Genomic DNA, 23,209 nt, shown 5'->3' with positions numbered 1-23,209 from the left:
CCAGCGGATCTTCCCGACCCAGGAATCGAACTGGGGTCTCCTGCATTGCAGGCAGATTCTTTACCAACTATGATGAGTTATGATGTGGATCTAAAGTCAAATCCATTTGAGGGCAGGGATGAGGAGATAAGCCCCCTGTGAGCATGGGGCCCAAAGGGCATGGGAGTTGGCATCATTTTCTTCCTATGGGAAATGCCTTCTGCTCTGAAGTTGATCAAATTGGCCATTGGGATGGACTGCGTAAATGGCTGTACGGGTAGTCCTGCCCGGGACAAGCCCCTTTAACAGGCTGGGGCCCCTTTAGCCAACTGTGAAATAGGCGGGTTCTGCTTCTGCAGGAGTGCTCGACAGCTCCCTATCTCTCTCCATGCCACAGTGATGGCAACAGGACCACTTATAATTAGTTCCTCCTGCCCATGTATGGTAACAACTTGAGGCAACCTACAGCACGAGGCACACAGAATTTGAAAATAAAGGTGGAGATCAAAAGACACACGACCTCCAGAAGATTATGATTTATCAATTCTGTGGCAAAGCTTGGATATCTCATTTCTACCAAGCTCTCCCTGATTCTGTTCCATCCTCAAGTGTGAGAACCACTGGTGCAAAGGAAAGAGGAAGGAAACACACCCAAGATCTGGGTCATTATCGTTGACCATTATCACTGACCACCAAGGCAACAAAAGGGAAATAAGATAGATTATGTCATTTTCATTATCTGAAATGAGGAAGGCTATAGGTTTTCAGGGTAGACAGACATGTTCATGGTACTAATTTCTGAAAGAAAGCCACTGCCTGCTGCATCCTGTTCCAAAGGACGCTAAACAACATAATGGATAATTGGGGGGCAGGGGAGATGCTTTGCATCCCTTAAGGGGGGTTTGTTGTGCTGGTCACCCCGGGAGCTGCAGTCTATCCTGGGGATACCAGGCCCACTCTGTAGCAGAACCTGCTCACATTCTGATGCCGTCCTTTCCTGAAATCAGCCAGTAGAAGGGTCATCACCAGGAGGAAGAGTGGGGTGACTCTGAGTAAAGGGCCATGTGTGGGGGATGAGGGATTGCCTCTGTGGTGAGTTTAAAGGTATTGCCTGAACTGAATGCCTGTGTGACCGAAGGGGCACAGGGCACTCCCCTTGAGTGTACCCTTAAGTCACGGCTTAGTAACAGCCAGAGGAGACGTAAGGAAAAAACTGATTAACACTGTCTGACACTACAAAAGGCCTAAAGTTCCTTTTGGCCAATACAATCAGGGCAGATGTTTGAAACATACAAGACAAAGGGTTCAGGTCACAAATATGTAAAGAGCTTTTATAAACGATAAGAAAAAGGCAAACACCCCAGTGGAAAAATAAACGAGGAGGCATGTATAAGGCAGTTCAGATTACCAACAAGCATAGGGAAAAGATGTTCATTCTTACTAGTAATCAACTACAAGCTAATAATAAATTTAATTCAAGTTAAGATAATCAGATATCATCCTTCAAATAGGAAAATGGTAAAGCTGAAAAACACAGTGAACAAGTTCAAGGGGTTATTTAGGACTGTTAGGAGTATTATTGAGACAATCTTCCTGGGAGATAATTTGTCAAGTATCATAAACCTTAAAAATGTAAATAACTTTTGACCAAGGGTTCTACCTGGAACTTACCTTCAGAAAAGATAATCAGGGATGTACACAAAGATTTATATATACTAGTATCTATAACAGTCTTAATTATAATAAAAATTAGAAGTAACATAAATGTCCAGGGACTTCCCTGGTGGTCCAGTGGTTAAGACATTGGAAGTGGCCTTCCAATGCAGGGGGCATGGGTTCTCTCCCTGGATAGGGAACTAAGATCCCACATGCCATGTGGTGTGCCAAGAAAAGGATACTATAAATATCCAAAATTAAGAATTTGCTTTAAAAATTATGGTTTATTTGTAAAGTGACATATTATTTAAAATCAGGAGTGAAACAATTTTCAGTAATGTGAGTAATATTCATGATCTATTGTTAAGCAGAAAAGTTTTAAAAAGCAGTTTCCAAAATAGTACAGACAGCATCATCCCAGTCCCATTAAAAAAATGAACAAACAAGAAAGACTATAGTATGTGCTGAAAAAAATCTAAGAGAGCAGATATCAAAATGATAACAATGGTTATCTCAGGAAGCTTCCTCTTTGTGCTTTTTAAAAATAATGAGCATGCTCCTTTTGTAATAACTATCAAGAATGTGTTCTTTTCCTAGTGAGTCTGCTGGTGAGGTGCTCTGAGTGCACAGAGGGCTGGCTGTGAGTGACAAGTCCTTCACTCACTGCCTGTTGCCTCAGTTTAGCTCTTCTTTTCTGCAAGTAGGCAGAATACCTACTTCATGCTCAGTGTTCAGCAGACCCCATCAGATGAGTAGGACAGTTCTTACTCCCCAGGCTCCGATGGGCTGGTTGCTGATTAAGGTGAATGCCTTGGTCATTTGTCATGGAAGTATCTCTGCCATGTGATGTGTTCAGCATTTTGCTGGATATGAAGATGGTACCGGGGCATCTTGCTGAGGGCCTGAGATCTGTTCTTTAAAAAAAAAAAATTTGACTGTGCTGGGCCTTTGTTGCGATGCACAGGCTCTTCGTTGCTGCATGTGGGCTTTCTCTAGCTGCAGCGAGCAGGGTCTACTTTCTAGTTGCAGTGGCTTCTCTTGTTTTGGAACACAGGCTCTAAGACACATGGCTTCGGTAGCTGCAGGATCCCCGGGGGATGTGGACCATGGGGATGTGCAGAGTTCACAGCAGAGGGGTTGGGAACAGAACTCTTGACACTAGAGGCGTCTGGCAAGTCGGGAGGGAGCTATTATAGAAGATATGAGGGATGACCCTGTCCCTACATGGTAATAACAGAACCTCGACCTGACTGGATCTTTCCGTCTTTCTGTTTTAGTCCCTTTCTTGCTCTGCTAAAGATCACATCCCTTATGGTCCAGCCTCCTGGGCTTTGCTCAGGCTGTGAAGGCCAACTGGCTGGTGTTTCTGGGATCAAGTGAGCTGACCTGTCCTGCTGAAGTTCTTTTCATTAATCAAACGTACATCTGATTGTCAGGAACTCGGGTGGTGAGAGGGGAACCCTACCCAAGTGAACATTGTTGCTGCTGGCCACTTGTCCTTTTCCACCACCCCCACAAAGAGGAGAGGAAAGGGCAAGCTCAGCTTCCTGATGGACTTCCTCGAGAAAGTGGCCATTTTGACGGGGAGGAAGTGAAGAAGTAATGTGTTGACTCAGGGCATTCCCAGAATAAAGCATTTGTGTTTCACTCCAGCTGTGGCCAGCTGATTCCTTTTTGCCTGTCTGAATTCAGCTTCCTCTGCCTGTTGGGCTGCACCTTATAGGCCTGCAAGCCCTGTACTTGCCCAGCTTCAAGACCAAAGAAAGAGCCTGGAGTCAGCAACAGAGACATCCGTGGCTTAATGGATGGGGTGGGATGAATCTTACATGGCTGAAACGAGGTCCTGGAGCAACATCTCCACATGTACAACAGATAGCGGGCAGGACAGGGCAGCAGTCTTCACTCCTGGTGGGAGCTGGAGGGTTACCAGTTATAGAGGGAATTGATGTCAGTTTGGCTCATCAGTTACCAGGGAAACCAGCAGTGGCGCATGCCCCTCACTGTTCCTTTCATCAGCTCTCATGGTGGAGATGTTCTGATTTAAAGATTAGAACAATCACAAGCTGAGACTAGGGGCAACTATGTAGGCATTCACTGATTAGGCTCTAAGATTAAGAGAGAAATTCAGTCAGGAGAGTCGGGTGTAGGTGAGGCAGGGACTGGGAGCAGGGGATGTACGGAGAGCAAGAGAAGAGCCATCTTGAGTGGCCTGATCATATGTTATCAACCTGGTTCACATCCCACCTGCTCCTTAAGACTTCCCCTCACTCCCCTTGGCCAGTACTTCCTCCCTCTGCTGAACTGCTGCGGGGCTTACTGTTGCCCATGCACTTGACCCTGTGGCAGCTATTTCTAGACACCCATGCCATATTTCTTTTTCCATGAGCATTTGTCTGATCTCTCCAGTTGACTATGAGTCCTTCAAGTTGTGCGGGTATGTCTGGTCTGTAGCATTTGGGACACTGATCCATACATGAGGGCTGGAGGAGTAAATTAGTAAATAGATGGATTGGTGAATGGACAGTTAGGTAGATGGGTGGACGGGTAGTTAGGTGACTAGACGGGCAGGTGGGTGGATGGTGGGTGATGGGTGGTACCCTCCATGGCTAACACTTCAAGCCATAGTAGCCTATGTCATGTCTGTGTCTAGAATATAGACTCCAGACTAAGGGAAATGCCAGAGGACAATGAGCTATATTTTCAGTGAAAAAAGAAAAAGCCAAAGTCCTCCAAAAAGCCAAGTCCAAGTTAAACTGAGCTTAATTAATTTCAGGCCTTGGGCCTGTGGGCTCCTGTTCATTTGACAACAGCATCAAAACGTGCTTAGACTTAAAAATAGATTCCAAAATGCAGTCATAGCTCAGCCTGACTTGGCTCTGCTCAACAATTCCTTCCGTTTTGTGCTTTAGGAATTTTTTCTGTGTGCCCCCCAGCCCCCAAATAAAGAGCCAGAGGAAGGAAGTTAGTCTGAGGGACAAGGAGCTGAATGAGCTAAGCTGTGCAGGCAGCTGCCACTGGCCAGCACAGCAGACACCTGTGACTTGATGGAGAGGGGCCATTTGTAGGTCAGGGTTTAGCTCCCTGGAAACTTCTGGTTCCTGATACTTAATCCAAAGTGTGTTCCTTATTGTTGATCCTGAGTTTGGTTTGATCAGAGTAAATTTTTTTTTTTTAATATTTATTTATGTGCTTATTTTGGCTGCACCAGGTCCTAGTTGTGGCATGCAGTATCTTTAGTGAACTCTTAGTTGCAGCATGTGGGCTCTAATTCCCTGACCAGGGATCAAACCTGGGTCCCCTGCATTGGGAGCTTGGGGTTCTAACCACTGGACCATAGAAACGTCCCAGAGCAACTCCTTAAAAGAATAGATAATAATTTTGAGAATTATCTCTTTAGTGTTTTCTATTTCTCCTTTTTTTCCCTCACTCTTTCCTTGCAGTTTGGCATTGCTTTGGGATCATCAAAGAGCATGCTTCCACGCTATTGAGTAGACTTCTCAAATCTTGTTCCCTGGAACCCTTGGGGTTCCAGAAAGCCCCTTTGGGCATCATGTGGTTGGGCTCTGAGCAGGCAGCCTGTGAGTTGCTGTTGTTTAGTTGCTAAGTTGTGTCTCTTTGCAACCTCTTGCACTGCAGCACTCTAGGCTTTCCTGTCCTTCACTGTCTCCCAGCGTTTGTTCAGATTCATGTCTATTGAGTCGGTGATGCTATCTAACCATCTCATCCTCTGCCACCCTCTTCTCCTTTGGCCTTCGATCTTTCCCAGCACAAGGGCCTTTTCCAGTGAGTCTGTTCTTTGCATTAGGTGGCCAAAGTATTGGAGCTTCACCTTCAGCTTCAGCATCAGTCCTCCCCATGAATATTCAGAATTGATTTCCTTTAGGATTGACTGGTTTGATCTTCTTGCAGTCCAAGGGACTCTCAAGAGTCTTCTCCACCACAATTCAAAGGCATCAGTTCTTCGATGCTCAGCCTTCTTTATGGTCCATCTCTTAGCATCTCTACCCAAAAAGAAGCCCTGCTTTTTGTATGTTTTACATAGTGAGCTTCTTTGCACAATTTGTTGGAGAGAGGGCTCCACACCTCAAATAAATTTTAAAACCATCATCATGAGACTAGAAAGTTAGGGGCAACATGGTCAGGGAAGGGAAACGGGCTCACAGACAGTGGTTTGGCTCACATGCTGGGAGCAAAGGCCGTTGAGCAGTTCTGGGCACTCTTGTGTTTGCAGGTCTTCTGCTGATGTTTCTGTCTGCTGCAGCTCCACGTGCCACGTGGCTGGGCTGCTGATCCCACGGGTCTCTCGCTCCTTGCTTGCACACCTAGTTCCTGACATGCTGCCCCCCTGGTTTTTGGTAAACTTTTGCTCCTTTTTCTCATCTCTTTGGCCTGGAATCTTGACTTGCCATGTGTTCCCCCTTCTGGCAACCTTATATTTCTTCACCCTTTTTTTTGGCTTCCTGAATATCTGATCCCTTGTTTACCCTAACCTCAGATGACTATATCCTGAAGTGTTTTCTGCCTTCCTGGATCCTGGCACCACCCAGGGACCCTGCCTTTCAGCTGCCCCAGTTTTCCCCCACGCTATCTTATTAAGCTGGCATCTGAGGATGGGGTTCACGGGTGCTAAATCAGGCTCAAGGCTGGGACTGGAAAATGGAGACCATGATCCAGATGTGTCAATCCACTGGATGGAAGGAGTAATTCACATTCACAGAGAGAGATCGTTTCCTTAGTGCTTTCACATATTTGTCTCATTTCTTTCTCATTATAACATGGTGAGATTGGGATATTCTTTTGGGGGGTGGATAAGTATAAATTTGCTAAATGAGAGAGGAGACTAACTTCTTGCTATAGAATTTCAATTAACTGATGTAAATCTTTCACCGTTAAAAATACCACAACTCCACACTACTGTATATAAAATAGACAACCAACAGGCACCCACTGTATAGCACAGGGAACTCTACTCAGCGGTCTGCAATGACCTAAATGAGAAAAGAATCTTAAAAAGAGTGGTGATGGTTTAGTCTCTAAGTCATGTCCGACTCTTGTGACCCCATGACTGTAGCCTTCCTGGCTCCTCTGTCCATGGGGATTCTCCAGGCAAGAATACTAGAAGTGGGTTGCCATTTCCTTCTCTAGGGGATCTTCCTGACCCAGGAATCAAACCCAGGTCTCCTGCATTGCAGGCAGATTCACAAAGAGTGGATACATGCATATATATATAACTGATTCACTCTGCTGTATAGCAAAAACTAATGCAACATTGTTAATCAACTATAGTTCAATAATATATACATATATGTATGTATGTATATTATAAAAGAAAGAATACTACAACTCCCTCTTCTTAAGTGTGGGCAGCACACAGTGACTTCATTCCAAAGAGTAGAGTGTCAGAGAGCAGGGGTAACTTTACAGTGGAGAAAACCTGCAAATCAGACCTCAGCCAGGTGGTCAAGGTTAACACCAATGGTAATAAGTTATATTGATAGTGTGTATCTTAATATGACATGAGCATAGTCCTTCACCTCTGTGGTCTTCCTTTCAAAATCCCTTAAGATTCTAAGATCCCCAAATCCTAATTATGAGGAAACTCAGTCAAACTGAGAAACTTCCTACAGAATGCCTTACTCAAAATTTGAAGGCATCAAAAACAAGGAAAGTCAAAGAAGCTGTCACAGCCAAGAGAAGCCTAAGGGGACAATGATGACTAAATGTAATAGCCTCAGTGGGATCCAGATTGTTTTCCTTTGTGTGAATTCCTAGGCACCGAGCCACCTTTTCATATCTCTTTGGGGCCTGCAGAATTCATTCCTCTGGAGTTCTGTTTTCTCAATTAAAATTTGTGTATAATCCAAAATCTCAATGCAAAAGCTCACTTTGCATTTGATAATATTTATTTCAACTATTACTTATCTTGGTGTCACAGAGCGCTGTCAGACCTCCATGGTCCCAGTGGGGGAAGGTTTCTCACTCAGGTCAAGGCATCGGATAACTCCAAATCACAGACTGTCCACGTGCTGCTAGTTTCCTCTCTTCAGGAGGGCCAAGGATGCCCTTGGCCAAGACCCCATCCTGGGACTACATCTAGCCCAGAATCCACAGCTGGCCCCCATGCACATGTTTAGGGCTTGGCAGGGACACTGCAGCCTGGGCAGAGACTGCAGATGAAAGGTGAGATTGGAATATTCTTGTGTCTGGGTTACACACAAGGAATCTGAGGGTCAGAGTCACATGATTTACTAAAAGTAATAGAGCTAGAAATAGAACCTCGGTCTACTGACTGTAAATCCTGGAGTTAAGTCTAGGAGACCAGAAACAGATTTTTTGCTAAGGTGATGGGAGGAATATCTTTGTTCATGGGCGTGGCTGAGTGGAGACGGATGTGTTGAAAAGGATGGTGTGTTTGTGTGCGTTGTGTGTGTGTGTGTGTATGGGGGGTGTGCAGAGTAAGAGGCCAGGTCAGTCAAGTTTGGCCAGGCAGAGGAGTGGGGAGGGGGCTGGTGACACCATCCCCAGACAGGCTCTTGCCCTGGGATCAGGGGGTGGGTCCTATGGGATTGGGCCGATCTGGTTCCTGTGGACTGTAGATTTGAGCTCCTCCTGCTCACGCCTTTGACACATGCTGGCTGAAGGTTCCATTCCCCCTCTTCCTGGGCTGCACCTGGGGTGGCCTTGACTGGAAACTTCTAAGCACTGTCCTGCCCTGTGGTACTACACACCTGCAGGGTAATTCCAGAGTAGTTGTGGCTCATTGTTCTCCAGTGTGGGAAGAGGAACTGCAGTGATTGCTTGGGGGGAAGCAGGAGGAGGAACCTGGGCCCCACAACCCTCTGACCTGGAGCACTTCCCACTTGATGCCTCTCACCTCCCGTGACATCTCTCCCTGCTCTCTATTCTGTGCAGCTCTGCCTCATCTCCACCTTGATCAACTGGGGACTTTGGGGCGAGTTATTAGATTCTTGGACATTTTGGACTGTCTGAGAGAGAAAATGAGTTAGACCCACTCTATCAATAAACCTTAAAAATGCCTTTGGCAGTCATCCCTGGGGAGTTGTAAGAACAAGTCTAGTTGGCCATAGCCAACCTTGTGGGAGTGGGTGGACCGTGGGAGTGATCTGTCTTAATTCTGGCTCTGAGAGGTGCATTGTCTTCTGAGAATTCAAAACCAATGATAAAAATTGAATAAAACTTATTCTACTTTAAAAAATTATTTTCTTTTCAAAAGTAATTGATTTATTTTTGGCTTTGTTGCTGCATGAGGGCTTTATTTAGTTGTGGCAAGCAGGGGCTACTCTCTGGCTGTGGTGAATGGGCTTCTTACTGCAGTGGCTTCTCTTGTTGCAGAGCATGGCTCTAGAGTCGGGCTTCAGTAGTTACAGCTCATGAGCTCAGTAGTTGTGGTGCAAGGGCTTAGTTGCTCTGCGGCATGTGGGATCTTCCTGGACCAGGGATCAAACTGGTGTCCCCTGCATTGGCAGGTGGATTCTGAACCACTGCACCACCAGGGAAGTCCCCAGTCTACTTTAAAAAAAAAAAAATCTGTTTATTTACTTGATTGTATTGAGTCTTAGTTGAGGTACGTGGTGTCTTTGTTGAGTCATGCGGGATCTTTCATTGCAGCGCATTGGTTCTCAAGAGGGCTCCATGGGGCTCTACGAGAGCTCAATGGCATGTGGGATCTTAATTCCCTGAGCAGGGATCAAACCTAAGTCCCCTTCATTGCAAGGTAGATTCTTAACCACTGGACCACCCAGGAAGTCTCCCCAAATCAGTCTACTATTTATTATCACCATGCATTGGCAATTGTTAGTAATATCAATGATAAAATTCTCCTCTCTTCTGGGGTGGGGCCCTTCCTTTCTGCTTGGTGCATCACTGCTGGCTAGTTACCTGGAGAGTCTCACTGAAGCTGGAGTTGGTTGACATGACTTTATGTCCTAGTCCCTCTATCAGGACCTGCTACCTGGTCCAACTTGCAAGTTACTTAACCTTCCTAAGCCTCTGTTTTCTGATCTGTAAAATGGAGCTAAGAATGATGTTAGCAAACATTTAAGAGAGGATAAAAGTGAAATTAGCATGAAGAGAGAAAAGCTGGATGTAAATATTGTGATGTCCACATTGCTATACAAAATCTATCCCAGGTGTGAGATTTGGCTCACACCCAGATTACTCTTGGGCGGTAAAGAATTCAGGAGCAGTTGAGCCAGGCTCTTCCCTGAAACTTAGGAATTGGTTTTGAAAAATATTTTTTATTTATTTTATTTTGGCTCTACTGGGTCTTTCTCTAGGTGCATGGGCTTCTCTAGTTCTGGCACAGGCTTAGCTGCCCCATGGCATGTGGGATCTTAGTTCCCCAACCAGGGATCAGACCTACATCCCTCAATTTTTAAAAACATAATTTAATTTATTTGTTTATTTTTGGCTGTTCTGGGTCTTTGTTGCTGTGTGGGCTACTCTCTAGTTGTAATGTACAGGCTTCTTATTGTGGTGGCTTCTTTTGTTGCGGAGCACTGGCTCTTGGGCGAACAGGCTTCAGTAGTTGCAGTACATGAGCTCAGTAGTTGCAGTTTTTGAGCTCTAGAGCATAGGCTCAATAATTGTGGCTCACAGGCTTAGCTGCTCTGCGGCACGTAGGATCTTCCTGGATCAGGGATCAAACCCGTGTCTCCTGCATTAGCAGGTGGATTCTTTACCACTGAGCCACCAGCGAAGCCCCTGGAAGGCAGATTCTTAACCACTGCACCACCAGGAAAGTCCCAAACTATTTTTGAGTTCTGAGAAGCAGTTCCAGGTTTACTCCTCATCATCTGATTCCTGGACAGAAAACAGGAGACTCTAATGGGGTGCCCCCCCACCCTCCCCAGGCCCTGCCAAGTCCTGTCTGTGACACTAATCTCCACACAGCCTCATTTGTCCTCCAGGGACACTGAATAAGTGAGGAGCTGGGTCCTCTGAGAAGAGGAGCATGTTCCTGATATAATTGCAGGAGAGCTGCTGGCAGGAGCAGGGAAACTAGTTTCTATGTCTCGTGGATTTACTGTCCTTCACGAGACCCTCCTAACGTGACTTTTGCAAGTCAGCCTCAGGCACAGTGTTCCACCCACCCCTGCCTCCTGCCTTTCTACTGGTTGGATGGTTTAGTCCTTTCTGGGGAGTTACCTCATGATTTTCCCTGTGAGGTGGACAGGCTGGGTTTTCTCATCCTCATTTGACAAGGGAGGACCTTGAGGCCGAGGGAGGTGAACAGGCTCCCGAGGCTCGTGACCAGTTAGCAGGTGGGATCTGACCAGAACCCAAGACCCCAGACAGCAGCCCAGAGATGGAATTTGGAGAGTGAAGGGAAAATTTCGTTTCTGTTCAGAGTTGTCGTGGACTCTCGGGAACTTTCTTTCTTTTTAGCTGTACCACATGGCTTGTGGGAACCTGGGGACTGAACCCAGGTCATGGCAGTGACAACACCAAGTCCTAACCACTGGACTGTCAGGGAATTCCCCTCAGAAGCTTTCTGACAGGTGGCAGGTGAAGGAAAATGGACTGAAAAGGCAGCTCCTTATCCAAGCCCATGAAGCTTTGGGGGCAGGTCGGGGTCAGAAGTTGGACCTCCTGACTACCCGCCCTTTGCTGCATTAGAGTTAGGAACTGACTGTTGCAGGGACAGACATATGCGTGCTTTGCGTATGTGCATCAGTGTTTCAGTATTCCCATGATTTTTAAATCTGTATTGACAGTTACTTCCCTTACTATTGGCGGCTCCCCTCTGCTCCCTCCTAGGCTGATAGCCTGGGTGGCTCTGTCTTAACCTAGAGGGGCTTTCCCTGTCTACCCCTGGTCCTGTAGCATAGCTGAGCAACTTCTGTGCCCCTGGGCCTGAATTTCTGGCTTCAGAGCCTTCCTGATGGACAGAAAAAGGCCCATAACTATCACTGCTTCCACCTTCCCATGGGTCTGCAGGTGCCTTCTGATGGGCATGGCAGAGCCATCTCAGGTCTGGCTTTTGTGCCTCTACTGTGGGTACAGGGACCAGGGAGGTTCCATTCCTGTTACTCCCCAGAGCCCAGGGTCATCTTCTGTCTTGATTTGCAAATCAATCAAAACCTGTCCTGATGAAAGAGACAACACTCCCCATCTCCCTTTTCTCTCCTCTCTCCCTCCTTCTCATGGTCAGATGAAAGATCTAAGGGAGAGGGTAATATATCAATACTGAGAAGGACAAGGAATAATATGAGTTACAGTGGTGTACTTTTTTTCATATGGAAAAATGGAGATAATCAGAGGACTGTTGTAAGCTGGTGTTTCTCAGCCCTGGCTACACATCGGGGTCACCCAGAAAGTTGATTTATTTATGTTCGGCTGCACTGGGTCTTTGTTGCTTTATGCAGGCTTTCTCTAGTTGTGGCAAGTAGAGGGCTGCTCTTCATTGCAGTGTTTTGGCTTTTTATTGTGGTGGTGTCTCTTGTTGCAGAGCACAGACTCTAGGTGCGTGGGTTTCAGTAGTTACAACTCGAAGGCTCTAGAGTGTAGGCTAAGTAAGTGTGATGCATGGGCTTAGTTGTTCTCCTGCATGTGAAATCTTCCTGGACCAGGAATCGAACCTGTGTCCCCTGATTTGGAAGGTTGATTCTTATCCACTGCGCCACCAGGAAAGTCCCAGAATGTTTTTAAAAAATATCTTGATTCCTAGTCCGAGGAAATCAGAAGCTCTGGAGGTGGGATCCAGGCAGCAGTAACTTTAAGATTTCCCCAGTGATTCTGGTGTGCCACCGGGGTTGAGAACCACTGCTCTAAGGATGAATAGAGTTGGTGAATTGTTTAAAATGAAGATAAACCCCAAACTGACTGTGCACTGGGATCAGGGAGAGTAGGTTGGGGTGGGGACCTGTGTTAAAATTGCACTGATGCGCTGGCCACACATTGAAGTCCATGTAAATCAGCGACTTACTTCTGCCTTCACATGAGCAACAAACTAATAGCAGTAACACTAGTCACCGTTTATTAGATTTATCTGCAGGCCAAAATGAAGTATTTTTTTTTAATTTTAAAAAATATTCATTTATTTACTTGACTGTGCTGGGTCTTAGTGGCAGCATGTGGGATCTTTTAGTTGTGGCCTGTGGAATCTAGTTCCCTGACCAAGAATCGAACCTGAGCCTCCTGCATTGGGAGCGTGGAGTCTAAGCCACTGGAGCGTCAGGGAAGTCCCCCCTGACGTGACCTATTTCCAGTCCTCACAGTTCCTTGGCAGAGAATCACAGTTCCCATTTTACGGATGAGGAAACTGATGCACAGAGAAGGTGGCCACCGGCCCCAGGTGACAGTGTATGTCTCCTGAGACCAGGCCTGTCTGACCTGGAAGCCTGCTCCTCCTGCCCAGGGCTGGCCTAGTGGAGCACATACTCCACACGTTCCAGCACCTGCCCGAGGAGAGAGGAGACCAGCGAGTGGCCCCTGCTCCCTTTGAGGCTCCCCGGGCAGGCTGAGCGGAGGACCCTTGTCTCGCAAAGAGACGCAAGATGAGTGGCATTGGCTGGTATTTGGCTCTGTGTTAGTCACCTGCTCTCAGAATACCTCCTTTTGGCGGGAGGAGGACGCCTGCTCCTGTTAGGCCTGACCCCCAGTCACCTCTCGTTGCCTCAGCTGCTCTCACAGAGAGAACACTCAAAAGCAAACACTCATTTGCTTTTTGAGAGTTAGAGGAATTTTTCAGGCATGTGATACAGAAAAATGCCTCTGTTTCCCCCTAAGGAGAAGGGAAAGCTTTTTTGTCAAGGTGATCTGAAATATTTAGCTCTGCTTTATAAAAATCCTCTGCCTCCACCTCTGTGCTCCATAAGCTTAAACAAATAGTTTAAAGTCCTTACACTTTGGCTTTCCCATCCCTCAGGGCTGCTGATGCCAGACTCCTTGAGGTGTCAGGGAGGAGAGGAGCGTGGCCGTCCTGACTTGGAGACGCACAGCTGCCTGGGACTCGAGGCTTTGTTCAGTGTTTGCTGGCACCGCTAAGAGGCCTGATGTCCCAAGGCCAGGAGTTGCTCTCAGGGACCTGAGATCTTGCTGCACGTGTTCCCTCTGACTTTGGGAGGCCTGATTTAACCCCACCTGCATCAGGCCCTCATGTGTAGACAGCCCACAATCGGTATATGGGGCATAAATAGCTGAAACTTTAGAGTTAGCAGACAGTGTGATATATACATGGCTCCACAAAGCCTTCCCAGCCCAGCCACCGGGGCCCTCTCCCTCCCCAGAGTTCCATCTATACCTGATGTCTGAGTCTTTGGTCCCTGCCCCTTGCTGTGCAGGCAGAGCCTGGCACAGAGTACATGCTCAGGTAGCCCTGGGTAAAGGGGGATGAGGGGATGGAGGGATGTGTGAACAGGTGTGTGGTGACATCTCTACGATGGTTGCCACAGAATGGCATCTCTTATTCCTCACTTGCTCTACTTGAGGGTCTGTTTTTTTGATCACTTGGGTTCATTTTGAAGGCTGTCTCACTGAGGATTATTCTAGTAACGGAGTGATTCAGATGTGCTACTAGTTTCTGAGGCTGAGGCAAACACAGTAAGTCCCCTACATACGAACCTTCAAGTTGCAAACTTTCAAAGATGCAAACGTGCGTCCCATCAGTGTCAGGTGTGAGTGAAACTGCAGTTTGCCCTCCATCTCCTATTGCTGACGATCCTTCAGCTCCACCATCTCCCACCTCCTCTCCTCCAGTCAGGAACTCTTCTTGCTTGTTCCCTCGATGCCAGCCCCTGTGTACCAGCGGTTGTACTGCACTGCTGCACTTTTCTAGGGACTATACTGTAAGACTAAAACTGTTTTCTTTATTTGTTATGTTTTTTACGTATTCTTTGTGTGAAAGTTATTATAAACCTATTACAGTACAGTACTATATAGCTGATTGTGTTAGTCAGATACCTAGGCTAACTTTGTTGGACTTACAGACAAAATGGGTTTACGAGCACACTTTTGAAATGGAACTCGTTCTTATGTAGGGGACTTACTGTATCCAGAGCACTTCTTTGTGTGTAACTTTTACCCCAGCGCCCCTAAGAGAGTACATCCAAAGTGGTGGTTATGGTTTTTGTCTCAAGCAGTAGGTATTGTGGGTGTCAGGAAAACCTGGGACACTGGTGGAAGGGGAGTGGGAGGATCCCCAGGAGGGTGGCCATTAGATAGTCTGCAAAGACTGAGAGTGGCCCCCAGTTATTGCCTTAACATCACCCCCAGTGATGGTGAAGGCCGCTGCCCTTCCCTCTGTGTGTGTGTGTAGGGGGCTGCCTTTAGAGCACTCAGGGAGGCTGGCCTGGGGCTACCTGCCACTTTGGCAGGTTTCTGCATACAGGTGGTCTAATATTCCCATCACTTTAAGAATTTTCCAGTTTGTTGTGATCCACATAGTCAAAGGCTTAGGTGTAGTCAATGAAGCAGAAGTAGACGTTTTTCTGGAATTCTCTTGGTTTTTTATGATCCAGCGGATATTGACAATTTTTTTTTTCAATGGATATTGACAATTTAATCTCTGGTTCCTCTGCCTTTTCTAAATCCAGCTTGTACATCTGGAAGTTCTTGGTTCACGTACTGCTAAAGCCTAGCTTGAAGGATTTTGAGCATTACCTTGCTAGCATGTGAAATGAGCACAACTGTACGGTAGTTTGAACATTCTTTGGCATTTCCTTTCTTTGAGATCAGAATGAAAACTGACTTTCTCCAGTCCTGTGGCCACTGCTGAGTTTTCCAAGTTTGCACAATTTCATGGATGCTGTCTAGGTCCCTGGAGTGAAGGATTCAGGCTCAGCCCTGAAGGTCACTAAACATAGTCTTGACTCCTTCAACTGTCTTAGCAGTTTGTGAACACTGGGCAGGGTCCTCAACTCTTTGGCCTGGCTTTGCCATTAACTCTGTGATGACCTTGGGTGAGTCACTTGATGTCTCCTGTGCCTCAGTTTCCTAATATTTTACAATTCTCTGGTGCTATCTGGGCTCCCCTGGTAATTCAGCTGGTAAAGAATCCACCTGCAATGCAGGAGACCCTGGTTTGATTCCTGGGTTGGGAAGATCCACTGGAGAAGGGATAGGCTACCCACTCCAGTATTCTTGGGCATGCCTGGTGGTTCAGTTGGTAAAGAATCCGCCTGCAATGCAGGAAACCTGGTTTTGATCCCTGGGTTGATAAGATCCCCTGGAGAAGAGAATGGCTACCCATTCCAGTATTCTGGCCTGGAAAATTCCATGGACTATCTGTCTTCTAATCATGAGAAACACCCACCGAGGTTACTAACAATGTTAGGCTGCCTCCACCCCATCCCCACTTCCACCGGGATCCCCCCAGCCCCGCTGGCATAGCCTCTGGCCTTGTCTTTAAGTGCTTTAGCCTGGTGTTTGCTCTGTCTTCTTATTCTCCAAGCCACTACCCGGCTTGTGTCAGGTAATTGAAGTTTGATTTGTTGGGAAGGGTTGGAAACCAAGGTGCGAACATGAGACTAGAGAGGTGGTTTGTCTCCTTACAGTTCTAAATAGATGAGTTTGTCCTTGCTTCCAGATAAGGGAGGCCCAAACAGATGATTGTTACTATTAGTAAATTGTGCTGACCATTTTTACTATTCATTCATTCCCTACCTTGCGGCTTGTAGGATCTTAGTTCCTTGACCGGGGATCAAATCTGTACCCCCTGTGGTGGAAGTTCAGAGTCTTAATCACTGGACCACCAGGGAAGTCCTGCTTTTCCTTTAAAATCTTTCCATTAAGTAGTATAAACCTCTGGACCTTGTGGTTTCATCTGGTGAATCCAAGACAGAGGTTCTAGCTGAAGCTGTGTCATCTGGATCAAACCAGTAGCCTTTCAGGGCCTCAGTGTTCCCATCTGTACACTGGGAATGACAACACTGCCATTCCTTCCTAGTACAAAGTAAAGGATTCATAGGAACAGAAGGGGAGCCCAGAACTTGCTCTGTCTCCGTCTCCGGATGATGGCCAGGTGGGGATCCTGGCTGATGACGTGACTTGTCCTGCCCTGGAAGAAGGAGTTGCTGTGGCCGGGGGGTGGCGGCCAGGTCACTTCTCCCAGGACTGCAGTGATGTCCTCATTGTGTGTGTCTGTGTCCCCGCAGCGGCCAGTTCGCCATCGTGAAGAAGTGCCGGGAGAAGAGCACGGGGCTGGAGTACGCGGCCAAGTTCATCAAGAAGCGGCAGAGCCGGGCCAGCCGGCGGGGCGTGTGCCTGGAGGAGATCCAGCGGGAGGTGAGCATCCTGCGGCGGGTGCTGCACCCCAACGTCATCACGCTGCACGACGTCTTCGAGAACCGCACCGACGTGGTGCTCATCCTCGAGCTGTGAGTGGGAGCCTGGGACCCTGCGGGCCGCAGGCGTGGGGAGGGGGGCCCTCCAGCCACAGGCCCCAGAGGGAGCAGCAACCAGCCGGCCAGAAGCTCGACCCGGAGGAGATGAAGTCAGTAGGGGACGGTTACCCTCAGTTACCCGCTCCTCCTCCGGAACCCAGGCAGCAGAGACTGAGGGCCAGGGTCTAGGTCTGGCTTTCACTGGACCCTGGGGATCAAAGGGAAGAAGTGGCCAGCGCTGGGGTCCTTTCCTGGCTGGTGAGCACGTTAGAGGGTGGACGGGGTGAGCAGGAGGGCCATGAAAGAGAGTCTGTTTTTCAAAGAAGAGAAGAAGAAGCACCCTCCCAGCTCTGTGAAGCCCTTCCCCAGCCCTTTCCCTGAAAACCCCAGGGCCCTTGTACTGTGTCTGATGCCTTTGTTATTATTGTGCATGCGTGCATAGTCGCTCAGTTGTGTCAGACTCTTTGCAACCCCATGAACTGTAGCCCGCCAGGCTCCTCTGTCCATGGGATTTTCCAGGCAAGAATACTGGTTATTGTAGCAACAATTATTTAGAGAGCTCTGCTGTAAGCCGAGGTCCTTTGTGCTAGTTATCCTGTTCAATTTTCAAAGAAGCTGTGTTGAGGGAAGGGTTCTACTTACCCCGAGAGGACTTTGTATTCACTTTGCCGAGAATGTCTCTTATCTCATTTAATCCTCATAACAATCCTATCACACGGAGACTCTTATTATCTCCATGTTACAGACAAGAACACTGAAGTCCAGGTCACTTATTAGATCCTACAGCCAGGAAGTAGTGGCACCAGGGCTGGGGCCACACTGCTTGTGTGTGTGAGGTGGGATGGCCTTGGGCTGGGCCTGCTGGGGAAACCTTCATTCCAAGTCTGGAAGACTTTGGATGGGTGATATACCAAGACTCTGGGGTTTGGTCGGGCACCTGATGTCCCTCCTGGAGACAATTCCATGGACTGGGGGTGTGGGGCTCTGGCGGACCATAGAGTTTGAGCTGGACTGTGGCACAAGTGGCGATGGCTGTGTCCAGTCAAGCAGCGAGACCCCGCGTTGGGAGTGTTCTGAGCCTCATAGGCGTGAGGCATCTGCCAGTGAGCAGAGGAGTAGTGGCATTTGTCTCAGCAGCCCCTGACTTTGTGACCTGGGGCAAGTCACCTCACCCCTCTGAGCTTCAGCTCTCATCTGTAAAGCTGGCAGCCATCCTTAACCCACCTGCAGGTTGGGTGGGCCACCTGACTTTGGAGACCATTCTAATTTGAGAACATACTCTGGTGTTGCCAGGCTATAGATTTATGTAGCAGATGGGCATTTGCATACTCTTGCATTGGATTCTTAAATTATCCAACTCAACATTCCAGTGCATAGAATCACCCATGCTTTGCCCTCCTCTAACTTCCAAAGTCCTCCATGTTTCTCCCAGGGGCCTCTCAGCCAGTTGGACTAGTCATTGTGTTGTAGCCACGTGTTCCGGAAAACAAACTCACTCAGAAGGACAGTGCAGATAGTGGAGTGCAGTTTATTACACCGGCAGGCCCAAGGCAGAGTCTCCTCTTAGTCAAGGACCCCGACCAGTTTTTGTGAAAACCTTATATACCCTAAGTGTACTTGCTCAAACCTACCTCCCCAACTTCCTTGAAACTAGTCTTGACAAGGTAAAACAGAGATACAATCAAAGTTAACCCATGATTCATGTGTCACAAGACTAGATAAACAGTGGACATTTATCAATAGGACTGTGGTCATATCCCGATAAACATAATGGAATTTACGACTTTGTTCTGTTACAGAGATAATTAGCATATTCTTTTAGGCAACGGAGAGTCCAAGTACAAGTCCTGAGGCTCTTTAATCCAGGGGTCTGGTTTCCCATTGGTATGCCACTTCTATAGACACCGGGCACAAAGTTCAGAGTCCATTGGGAGAGTGACCATGTGTGTAGCCTAATGTTCGCAGCCTGGCCTAAGATGGAGTCCAGCTCTGTCTGTTTCCTCCTTCAATTGTACACGCCTGCCTGGCTCAGACAAGCCTGGGGGGTTCCTACAAGTGCAGCCAGCGCTGTGGATGGCCCGAGGTGTGACGTGTCCCAAGGCTAAGGGTCAGCAGATGGCATGCTGGTTCCCAGCAGAGAGTGACAAGCCCACCTTTGCTGGGAAAGCCAGGCCATTTCTTTAAGTCTATTGCCCAAAAAACCTTATAGCAACTAAAAAAGAAATTATATTCAGAAGCCAACCACCCAAACACAGCCATTTATGTTTCCCTGTGCTTGCTCTCAGTCTTTATCTATTTGTGTGCAATCTTTGTCCTTGTACAGTTTCCTGCTCTACTCCCCCTCCCGCACTAAGTTCACATAATGTCATGAAAAGCTTTTTTCCTTTTCACTGATTATATTATGTTTTCATTGAATTATATACATATATCTCCTTGTTGTAGGACATTTGATTTCTCAGTTTTTAACCATTAGATTTTATTGCCATAAAGGAACTTCTTCCCATATTTTCCCATTTTCTTCTGAATTATTTTTTTTTAGATAAATTCTCAGGAATGGAGTGACCAAGCTGACATTTTCACCAAGGACAGTCTTGGTTAACGAGTACCACCTGCAACATGGGAATATCCCATCTCGCTGCAGCCTTGCCAACGCTGGGGTTTTCTTTTAAAGCAGGGTCCGTTATTTATTGTCTTTCTCTCTATATATATTGAATATATATTATATATATATATATATAGTGTACATATATATATATATATATATAGTGTACATATATATATATTGTGTGTATATATATTTTTTGGGGTGAGGGAGCCATGCTGTACTTCATATTGGATCTTAGTTCCCAGACCAGGGATCCAACCCATGCGCCCTGTGGTGGAAGTGTGGCGTCCTAACCACTGGACAGCTAGGGAATCCCTAAGTCCTTTATAGTTACAATGATGTTTGGGGATTGTTTGCTGTTTTGGTCACTTTAATTGGCATTTCTGTGTTTTCTGGGGAAGTTGTCTGTTACTGTCTCTTTGTAGAAGCCTAGGAGTTGGGATCTAGGATGTTCTTGAGTTGTCGCTGTTTCTCCAAGCAGGTCATGGTCATTTCTCCAACCATGGCTAGCAAGCAATCACGTGCCCTCTTCTTGTGAGCCATCACCGCCTATAACATCCCTTGTCATACTAGGACTCCTGTGGTCTGCTTGAGCTGCTCTGTTCGTGAAGTTCTGTCTGTTCATAGTTTCTCTACCTCCTCCTTAACTCTCAAGCTGTCTCACTGTCTCAGGGTGCCAATCTGTGGTGCTAGGGATTGCTAAGACAGTGTCTCAGCCTTGTGTGAGCAGGGTCTGAGAGAAGGACCTTCCAGGAGAGAAGGGCTTTTCATGGGCTTTAAAAATATATTTACTTATTTATTTGGCTGCATCAGGTCTTTGTTGCGGCACTTGGGATCTTCATTGTGGCATGCGGGATCTCTCATTGCGTTGCATGGACTCTCTGGATGTGGCTCACAGGCTTTAATTGCTCCACCGCATGTGAAATCTTAGTTCCCTGACCAGGGATCGAACCTGTGTCCCCTGCATTGCAAGGCGGATTCTTTAACACTGGACTACCAGGGAAGTCCCTTTCCATGTGCTTCTGTGTGTGACCTTGTTCACCACTGTTGAGCTGCTCAGGAACCTTCGGCCTTCTGGTCCTCACTGTGCCCTACCAGGTTCATGGGTTTGCCTGATACTTAAACACGGGTGTCAGAGCCCATCTGTTGATGTTTGCAGATTTTGTGGATAGAGTTACCTCTCAGCACTGTTGTCTGGTGCAGGGCTTCCTCCTGCTTCCTGCTGAAATGGCCAGTGCTCAGAGGGCATCCCAGCCCTGATTTAAGTCCCCTTCAGCTGTTGTTACCCCATCCATGATGGCCAGTGCTGTAGCCACCTCTCCTAGGACTGATGAAAGCAGGGGTGGGAAGGATTTAGCTATCCATATAAATTAGCTTCCCCTGAAGGAGGGCATGGCAACCCACTTCAGTATTCTTGGCTGGAGAATCCCATGGACAGAGGAGCCTGGAGGGCTAAGTCTATGGGGTCACAAAGAGTTGGACACAATTGAGTGACTTAGCACAGTACAGCACATAAGTTGACTTCTGTAGGGTGTAAAGAATATTTTCAAACTCTGAAGAAATTAACTCATGTCATATGTGGAGTTGGCTTTGAAAAATGTAAGTCTGCTCTGGAAGGTTTGGGCAGCCCTCCCGTCCCAGGCTCCTGACCCCTCTGGGGCCCCCTTGACTCCAGGCTGGTGGAAAGTGATACCTCAGTGGGTGCACTGAGTCCTGGGGACTGGGAGCAGAGCAGAGGCCAGGCTGTTATGTTTTTCTTTTCCTCTCTAAGTTAAATTGTTTAGGGATGTGAGAGAAGAGAAGCTTGGGTGGAGGGGGTGACTCCAGGGCCGAAGCCGTGGAGCTGAGAAACTCTGGGGAGAAACTACATTGAGAGGGTAGCAGTTGGGTTGAAACAAAACCCAGGCTTCTTGATACCCTTGAGAAGACATGCCTGAGAGCTGATGCACGTGTTCCCAGCCTCGGTGTCAGGGCTGGGACCGTCACCCCAGCAGGCTCATCAGCCTCCCACTTTCCAAGTCTCTAGGGGCAATTCTAAGGGCCACCATAGCTGTTCCTCTCTTCATCCAAAGGAGACCATGTTTGTCCGGGTCTCTTGCCCAGATCACACTTTCAGGTAGAGCAGCTGATTACTGACCCCCCACCCCAAGTCCTCACCCAGCCAGGGCCTTACATCAGTAACTCTGGGTGACTGGACACATCTGCATTATCATGATATTCTTTTACCTTTATGCATCATTCAGTTTAAGGTAGGAAGGGCAGTATATGCCCGAGGTCACAGCCTCCCATGACCCAGTAAGCCTGCAAGTATGAGAACAAAGGTTGGGCTGGGTCCTGTGTGTTCCCAAGGGACACTGTGGATTGGAAAATTTGCAAAGGACTCCAACAGGTCTCTTGCAAATGCCAAGGTTTCACTTCTCTATGATATAGAATATTCTGTGCCATGTTAGTGTTTTCTTTTATTTTTAAGTTTTATTTTAATTTTATTTTATTTTTTGGCCGCACCTTGAAGCTTGTGGGAATGGAACCCATGCCCCCTGCATTGGGAACGCAGAGTCTTAACCACTGGACTGCCAGTGAAGTCTTGCTGTGTTGCTATTTTAAATGTCTTCTTTCCTTTGTTCTTTTATTCATCCACCTTCTCTTGAATGTCTTTCTTGCACACAGTGCTGTGAGAGCAAAAGGTAATGTAGCCGGGGAGAGAACCAGCCAGACACTGGCAGCCCAGGGTGAGAGGGCACTCATGCAGCTGGACGGGGATGTCAGGGGACAGCCCAGGGCTTGGGGGTGACTTTGAGTTTTCCTTTTACCAACAGCAGTGATTTTATAACAAGATGCTTAAGCTAAGATTTAGTTTCAATTTTTCAAGTTGTATTACATTGTAGGTGTTGCTGTGTATTCCCTATTGTATCATGGCATGTCCAGTTGTTCTGTTTCTCATGATGCTAAGATTGATGAGTGGATCCATGTATGGATATTTTTAAAGAAAGGAAAAAAGATTTTGAGGCTCTTTAATTAGGATGGACTAGGTGACAGGGCGTGAATGATTCCCAAAATGGACAGAAGCCATTAAAAGATCATCTGAGGTCTCTTAAGGTATAGTGGTTGAGAGTCATTCTGCTTGGGTTTGAATCTTGATTCTACCACTTACTGACTGTTTGACCTTGGACAAGTGACTTAACCTCTCTGAGCCTGTCTCTTCAACAGTGAGATAGCAAAATAATAACACCCTTTAGCTCATAGGGTGTTGTGATGATTAAATGAGTTAATGTGCAAAAAGTATACATAATGCTCCAAGTATTCAATGACTATCAATTACCATTATTATGTTGCTATTATTACAAAAATACAGGTTCTGAGGCCTTGCTGCTGGAGAATCTAATTTGGTAGGGTCTGTGGTAGGACCTGAAAATGTGCATGTTCAACAAGTTTTCCAGGTGATCCTGAGTTCCTGGATCCCCTGGCCCTGATCCCTTCCTGAGGTCTTTTCCTGGGGTGAGCATTGACTATGTCCCAGTTCCTGAGATGTGCCGGCTAGATACTTCAGCATGTGTCAGAGGCCAAACACGCCCAGTAGGACTGCCAGATTTAGCAAATAAAAATCTCCCATTTTGTCTGGCAACCC

General features: G+C 47.1%; 1 protein-coding gene across 2 annotated transcripts in view; it reads left to right on the top strand.

Annotated features, from left to right (window-relative positions):
• Positions 1 to 23,209, top strand: part of LOC122705120 (death-associated protein kinase 2) — a 138,030-nt gene that overhangs the window by 62,413 nt on the left and 52,408 nt on the right. For both annotated transcript variants that reach the window (XM_043920329.1, XM_043920328.1), the window contains exon 3: positions 16,752 to 16,973. In XM_043920329.1, the coding sequence (XP_043776264.1) occupies positions 16,752 to 16,973 (222 nt within the window). The remainder of the gene's footprint in view (positions 1 to 16,751; positions 16,974 to 23,209) is intronic.

Source organism: Cervus elaphus, chromosome 12 (genome assembly GCF_910594005.1).
Source record: "Cervus elaphus chromosome 12, mCerEla1.1, whole genome shotgun sequence".
NCBI classification, from domain to species: Eukaryota; Metazoa; Chordata; class Mammalia; order Artiodactyla; family Cervidae; genus Cervus; species Cervus elaphus.
This window is presented reverse-complemented; position numbering and strand designations above follow the sequence as displayed.